The sequence below is a fragment of the Benincasa hispida genome, chromosome 2 (genome assembly GCF_027475165.1).
Source record: "Benincasa hispida cultivar pf3 chromosome 2, pf3_genome.v1.1, whole genome shotgun sequence".
Lineage (NCBI taxonomy): Eukaryota > Viridiplantae > Streptophyta > Magnoliopsida > Cucurbitales > Cucurbitaceae > Benincasa > Benincasa hispida.
The window spans coordinates 56,273,381-56,281,164 of record NC_143479.1 but is presented as its reverse complement, the minus strand read 5'-3'; the positions used below and the strand labels follow the sequence as shown (position 1 = coordinate 56,281,164).

Genomic DNA, 7,784 nt, shown 5'->3' with positions numbered 1-7,784 from the left:
ACTCGAGAAAAATTTCTTCAAACTTTGTGTCTAACTTTAGTTTTATGCATTTATGTATGATGTTTTTGGAAATCTTGTAATATCGTGTGTAATAAGTTTTATCGTGTGTTAGATGATCTTTATTTCAAAAATCATAAGTAGTTTTATGGTTTAAAAATATATGATTAAATATATTTAAATTAAAAATACAACTTTATTTTTATTGAACCTTCATTTTTCTTTTTCTTTTTCTTTTTCTTTTTTCGAAATAGATTCGAAGGGGGTGTTTGGGGGCAAGACGTTGGTTATTATAGCCCTAAGTTATTATAGGTGGGGTTTAATAGTTTGTGTTTGGGGTATAGATTATCTTAGTTTGGATTATAATAGTATTTGTTTGAGGTGTAAACTATTTTAGTTTGAGAGTATTTACTGTAGTAGAGTGTGGTTATTATACTCTTAGGGGTCGTTTGGAGGGTTTTCTGCAAGGAAATTGATATATGTATCAAATTTCCATGTTTGTTTCACAATTTTCAACTCTTTGCCGGGAATAAACTATTTCTAGGCATCCTCATTTCCCACATATAAGAATTTTCTATTCCCTTCCAAAGTTTTTTCTTTTCCCCTCTCTATCTCTTTTCATCTTACATATAATTCCACTTTAAATATAGTTAGTTAATTAATTAATTAATATTAATTTAACAAAAATAATATAAATATTTATTTTAATAAATCAATAATGATCTATTAAAAAATATTTACTTAACTTATTTTTATAATAAAAATTTATTAAATGAATGAAATTATTTTTTTTCATAAATTATTAATTTATTAGCCAACTCTATCTTAAATATATTTAATTAGTAAACTATGATTAGTTAAATTTAGTTAGTATTAAACTTCACTTTGTCAATAATAATAATTTATTACTTTATTCTTTTTAATAATCAAGTAATTATTTATTGAGATTAATTTTAATTTAATCATTCATTATGAACATATAATCATCACTGATTATTTATAAAAAATTAATTATTTACTGTGATTAATTTTTATTACTCAATTAATTATTAACATATCATATTTACAAAGTATTTTTTAGTATTTTTTATTAATATATTATATTTTTATCTCATTTTATTTCTTTTTATATACTATATTATCCATTAAAATATATTTTCTTATATTATTTAATTAGAATTAAAATTATTAATGCTGAACTTAATTAATAATAAAAATGATTAAGTATTAGATTATAATTAGTATGATGTTCATGTATTAATTGGTTAAATTTAATTATAAATTACTCAGTTTTCAATATTTATAATTAAAATTATTACTGATTCAAAATTAACTTTTTATTGATATATTAAATATTGTTTATTCTTTAAATTATTAATCTATTATAATTATAATAAGATTTTCATGTTTAGTTACATAATTAAATGCAAACATAATTTTTGTTCATGAAATTATGATAGCATTCTCATATACAATCAAATACGGTCATTCTTGATTTCTAGACATCATATTTTCCGACATTCTTAATTTTCAGGCATCTATAAAACTTTAAATCAAATAGTCTCTTAGAATATTCCTGCTCCAAATACGTCATAAATTATTATTTAGGATTATATCGTTACAAATTAAAGTTGGATATTAAATTTTTACCTCCACCCTATTATCATTAAGTTAAGGCTTAAGGGTATACATTTGTCCGCATTATTGGAGCAATTTCTAGAAGGGTCTAATTTCTCCGATAAAACCCATTTTTTGCTGGAGCTGCTTACAAGTTGTGCTAGGGTTTATCTTCTTCCTTCTTCCATAATCTTCTATACCATTGGAGCCGCTTCTCTATCTTTATCTTCAGGTGCTCGTCTCTTCCTTCTTTCCCATTTCCGATTCTTCTTCGAAATTTCATTTCTGTGTCCTACAAATCTCTTTTCACTCCCCATTGTAGTACTTTTGTGGAGCTTGAATTGACTTTACACACTCATTTGAAATTGAAACTGTTCTCTTCAGATCTTTTTTCATAGGTGTTTTCTCGATTTTGGGTGTTTGAGGATAGAACGTGAAATGGCGGCAGCTCAACTCACTGGCTCCTTAATTTCTTCGAGGAATTTGCCTTCTTTCAATGGGCTTCGTCCTTCTGCGGTGAAATTCTCTCCTTCTGTAGCCCATGTCAGAGTTGGGGGTTTGGCCAACAGATCTTTCACTGGCTTGGTCGTTAGAGCTGCTACTGTGGTTGCTCCAAAGGTTTCATATCGTCCATTTTTCTAGTCCTTATCATTTTCTCTTTCTATTACAGTTTCAGACGAGGTTATGTTAAATATAGTTGCGAATTTGATATATGTTTCCCTCGCAGTGTAATTCAGGTCTATAATTTCTGGTTGTCTTGTGAATAGATACTTCTGCATTCCGTTCTTCTTGCTTCTATGTATCTAACCAATGTCCCTTTGTATTTTGTTGTCTTTCAGACCTATTTGCCAATCATTTGGTTTTGAAAATTAAATCTATTTTCTCGTAATTTTGAAGGTTATCATCCTCCTTAGTTAAAAGAGTTGAATTTTTAGCTAATTCCAAAAATATATATATATATTTTTTTAGTTTTTAAAACTTAGCTTGGTTTTTTTAAAAATGTTTGTAGAAGAAGTAGATAACATAGCAAGAAATTTAGAGGAAAAGAGGTTTATAAGTTTAATTTTCAAAACTAAAAACAGTAAATCAAATGCTTACCAAGCGGGTTTATTGGTCAAGTTTCTTGTTTGTTGACAATTACGTTTTCGATTAAACTGTATAGTTACATAATTACAATCATGGCTGATAGCAGTGTATGTGTTTTGAAGGATAATTCTTCCAATTACTGTGCGCGGCTGCAATTCCTGAAATGATTTGTGTTTATAAGTGAACTACTAAAAGTTTCTGGCAGTGTCATTTTATGTTGGACATTGTTAAGTGAGTACATATGTGTAAGGAATTTACCTTGGTGTGTGAATTGCAATGTTTCAGTACACTTCAATCAAGCCATTGGGCGATAGAGTGTTGGTCAAGATAAAGGAAGCTGAAGAGAAGACTGATGGAGGGATTTTACTTCCAACAACAGCTCAGTCAAAACCCCAAGGAGGGGAGGTCGTTGCAGTTGGAGAAGGCAAGACAATTGGAAATACCAAAGTGGAAGCTAGTGTAAAGGTATGCACATATATATCTAGAGATGGTTTTATCTTTTTGTGCTGTCAATTCATTCAATGTGTTTTCTTCTGTTTTATTATCATTCATTCAATTATTTTTTCCTTTTGATTTGATAGACTGGTGCTCAAGTAGTGTACTCTAAGTATGCTGGAACTGAGTTAGAGTTCAATGGTTCAAAGCATCTTATTCTGAAGGAAGATGATATAGTTGGTATACTAGAAACAGATGATGCGAAAGATCTTCAGCCCCTGAACGACAGGGTCTTGATCAAGGTTTGTCTTCAATGCATACTACTTCAACTTCAATGCATACTACTTCAATGTTCCTTTTCGGAGTAACCATAAAACCAAATAGTCAGAATCTTCCAATATCCTTGCCCAAAATCTTGGTGGTGTATGTAGAAATTCTTTCTGATTTACATTTTGAAGGGATAAATGAAGTTGGATGTAATGCCACTTGACATATGGTTTTAACATTAGTCTAGTCTTTCATCATTTGCAAAGGAACACGAAACATGACTGCAATGTGATACTTGTTCTATAATTTGATCACAGGTAGCTGAGGCTGAGGAAAAAACAGCAGGAGGTTTATTGTTGACAGAGGCAACCAAAGAAAAGCCTTCCATTGGAACGGTCAGTAAACTAGCAAAATTGCCCCTCCTATTCATTTGAAACTCCTAAGCTGTATGATTAACATAAAACATTTGGTTTACACAGGTGATCGCAGTTGGTCCCGGTCATCTTGACGAGGAGGGCAACAGGAAACCAATATCCATCGCAGTGGGAAACAACGTGATGTACTCGAAATATGCCGGGAATGAATTCAAGGGCAAAGATGGTTCTGATTACATTGCTTTGAGGGCTTCAGACGTTATCGCAGTGTTATCTTAGTTGTAAAAACTTATATCTAGACTGTGATTGGTTATGTAAACCTCATGTTTTTAGTGGTTTTGCTTTTGCTCAAAAATGAGGAATTGAAATGGATTTTGAGTCTTAGAGGAGGATTGGAAAAGGCAGCTGAGATGGAAATTTCGCTAATAACAGGGGATTTGTTTGTTCGATATCAGTAAACTGTGGCCACTTTTTGACTACTTTTACTTACATGGATATGCAAGTTTGAATCTTGTGTATTGACCATTCTCACACGGTGTTCGACCAAAACCGTTGAGGTAGAAAAAACGAGACTTGAAAAAGCTTTTAGACCCTTCAACTCGGTGACCAAAATTGACTTTGGGATTTATATGGTAACCCAAATTTTCTTTGGGATCGATATGGTGACCAAAATTTGACTTTGCTCTTAATAGTAGTATTTGAACTTCTTATTCATGGAGAACGAGTAATTTTGAGTCTTCTTTTAGGCTTGTTTTTCCTTAAATTTTCATTTATGGTTTTTTAAAATTTGTTTAAGGTATACTTCAGATTTGGACCTTGGCTATTGTCATGAATATTTAGACTTTATGTGGAAACATAAATTAGATCAAGTTTGAGTAAAATAGTCTAAACAGTCTATAATACTTAGATTAGGTTGGGATATATTTTTGGAGATATTATTGAATACGATCTGCTTTATGCTACGTATTAACACTGTTTACTATTAATATAGATTAATTTTACTTTTTGATGAATCCGGAGCTTTCTATGAATGGATAGTAGAAAGGTTGTTCCCTTAAGGGTAGATCCCGGGTCTTGAACAAGGGGCCTATCTTGACCTAAGAGAGAATAGATTTAGTGATTAAGATCCTAAATTCATTAGAGGGATAGTGGTATTTAAGGAGAAAAATGTAACTCGGGGGTAAAATAGTAGTTGATCTATCTGAGATTACAAACAAATAGACACAAAATATGTCTATAGTGAAGAGAGTGCAACTAGTATTGTTAGTTAACGAATATTGATTAGGTTAAAGAGTTTGATCGGTTAGTCTACGGACAAAATTGAAGAACTAGGTGAAGTAAGAATTTGAAATGTTCAAATTCGGCTTTTAGAGAAAATTTTATTTTATATAAGATATAATTTACAATTGAATAATTAATTATTTATTTTTTGTAGAGTTATTTTATAAGATATTAAATAAAATATTAGTATGAAAGCGTTTTAAATTGATTAATGTGATTAATCAAAATTAGGTGTCAAAGACAATTTTATATGTGATATTAAATTATTTATTTTATTTAATTAAAATTATTTTAATTAAATAATTTCGAAAATATGAAAAATGTATTTCATATTTTGTCAAAAAAAAAAAAAGATTTATTATAATATCTTTTAACAAAAAATTAGTTAGTGAAAAAATCCAATTGTTAGATTTTCCCACTAAGTAAATGGGTTATGAAGTGTTTTTCACACTTTATTTTTTCATGCTAATGGAGTTTGAGGTAAAGACCATGCAGGAAGAGTTTTTGCATGTTTTTGGTTTTATAAATAGTTTTTGATTTCCAAATGAAAAAGACTTATGTTTCCTTGATTTTTGACTATAATCTTCCACAAAATCTCTTTTACTCTCCAAATTATTAAGTGAAATCTCCAATCTTTCACTAAAAATTCGGTCCTATAACCATGTTCTTCAATCGAAGAATAACGAGAATTTTCCATTGGTGGTGCCGATTGCTCATGGAGAGGAAGATTCTTGTAGAAACTATAAATGTTGTATTTCTAACCCTTTTGCATGCTTATCCTAGTTTATTATTGTAATTAGAGCGTTATTGATCAATTGCTTCTGCTGCGTATGTTGTTTTTTATCCAACATTTTGTATAGACAATCAATTCTCAGAGTATAAATGATTAATTACTCATTCTCTAAAAATAAATGGGTTATAACTTTTTGTTTACGTCAGAGCGCACTACCTGATGACCATGTCTATTATAACTTTTAGTTACAATTGAGATGACCATCCCTAATGCGATACTGTATAAAATTGTTGGGTGCAAATTTATATTTAAAACCGTCCATTGATTAACTTTTAAAAATGGTCCGTTGATTAATTTTTAAAACGGTCCGTTGAGTAATTTTAAAACGGTCTGTTTCGATGTCGAAGGCCTATAAAAGGTGAGTCCTTCAGCAATTCGTAATACACAGAATTCATTTTCTAAATTCCTCTTCATTTTTCACTCCTTCTCCATCTTAGCTTTCCAAGCAATGAGTTTAGAAATGGTGTACGTTCCGATCGGTAACGGTGCATTTCTGATCGGTTTTATTTGGCTGTTTTATCCTGGGGACGACGTAGCAATTTTCAGATCTGCTTGCACACTTGGGCAGAGCCGCGGAACGTCTTAAAGAGAGCGAGCTCTGCGACTTAGCCTATAACGAGTTTCTGTTTTGTAGGTTTTGCTCTTCACTTGACCGCCATGCCTTGACGGTTTACAATTCGTCGTTCTGAGGGTCCTGCCGTTTCCAACAATTTTAAAATGTTTCCACATCTTCAATGGCCCTCAGTAGCAACAATGAGATATCTGACCTCAACCGTCCATTCAGATTCGAAGGAGCGAACTTCAAGCGGTGGAAGCAAAAGATGTTGTTCTTCCTCACCGTCAAGAAAGTTGTCGAAGCTTGTACCAGCACTAAGCCGATCGTCTCTTTAGAAGAACCAATTGAACAGCAGATAAAAGAAGCTGCTGACTGGAAGGAGAAAGATTTTCTATGTAAGAATTTCATTTTAAATTGTTTGACTGATGATTTGTATGACTACTACAATACAATGAAGACAACGAAAGAGGTTTGGGATGCTCTGCAAAAGAAGTATGACACCGAGGAGGCCGGGTCGAAGAAATATACAGTTAGCCGTTATCTCAAGTTCCAGATGACGAATGACTAATCCGTGCAGGCCCGATCCCATAAACTCCAGAAGATAGCTCACGAGATAATTACTGAAGGTATGCCTCTAGACGAACAATTCCAAGTTGCTGTTATTATTGATAATCCGTCTTCCTTGTGGAAGAACTTTAAGAACACTTTGAGGCATAAGACCAAGGAGTTCTCCTTGGAGAGTCTTATAACCCGAATAAGAATCAAGGAGAAAGCCCGGAAGCAGGACCAGGGGGAGGAGGTGAACGCAATACCTAGGAAACCTGCCTCTACTGTAGTAAAACCTGACCAAAAACCTAAAGGGACAAAGAAGAAAGGTAAGAACTGTGGCTCTAGCAACCAGAACCAACAGAAAAAACAGAAGCCCCCTTCATGAGAAATGGTACAACTCCTCTGTTCTAATTGTAATAAACCTAGGCACATGGCTAGAAACTATAGGAACAGGCGTCATCCTGCTGGTCAGGCGAATTTGACAGAAGAACCATTAGTTGCCATGATCACAAAGTAAATGTGATCGGTGGTTGTGAAGGGTGGTGGATAGACATTGGCGCGACGCACCATGTTTGTCATGACCTTAGTCTATTTAAAACTTATACTGAAACTAAGGATAAGAATATTCTGTTGGAAGATCACCACTCCATAAAAGTTGCTGGAACCGGCGAGGTGGAACTGAAGTTTACCTTTGAGAAGACCCTCACGTTGAAGGACGTTCTACACACTTGGGAGATACGAAAGAATTTGGTTTCGGACTATCTCTTAAACAAATCCGGGTTTACTCAAACTATAGGGGCAGACCTATATACCCTTACCAAAAATAATG

At 32.6% G+C, this 7,784-nt stretch overlaps 1 protein-coding gene across 1 annotated transcript; it reads left to right on the top strand.

Moving 5' to 3' along the window:
* Positions 1–1,665: 1,665 nt before the first annotated feature.
* On the top strand, positions 1,666–4,230 carry CPN20 (chaperonin 20). The gene is made up of 6 exons (XM_039024682.2): positions 1,666–1,846; positions 1,999–2,232; positions 2,986–3,165; positions 3,282–3,437; positions 3,720–3,797; positions 3,882–4,230. Exons 2-6 carry the CDS (start codon positions 2,053–2,055, stop codon positions 4,053–4,055), a joined length of 768 nt encoding a protein of 255 aa, XP_038880610.1. The 5' UTR covers positions 1,666–1,846; positions 1,999–2,052; the 3' UTR covers positions 4,056–4,230.
* The last annotated feature ends 3,554 nt before the right edge of the window (positions 4,231–7,784 follow it).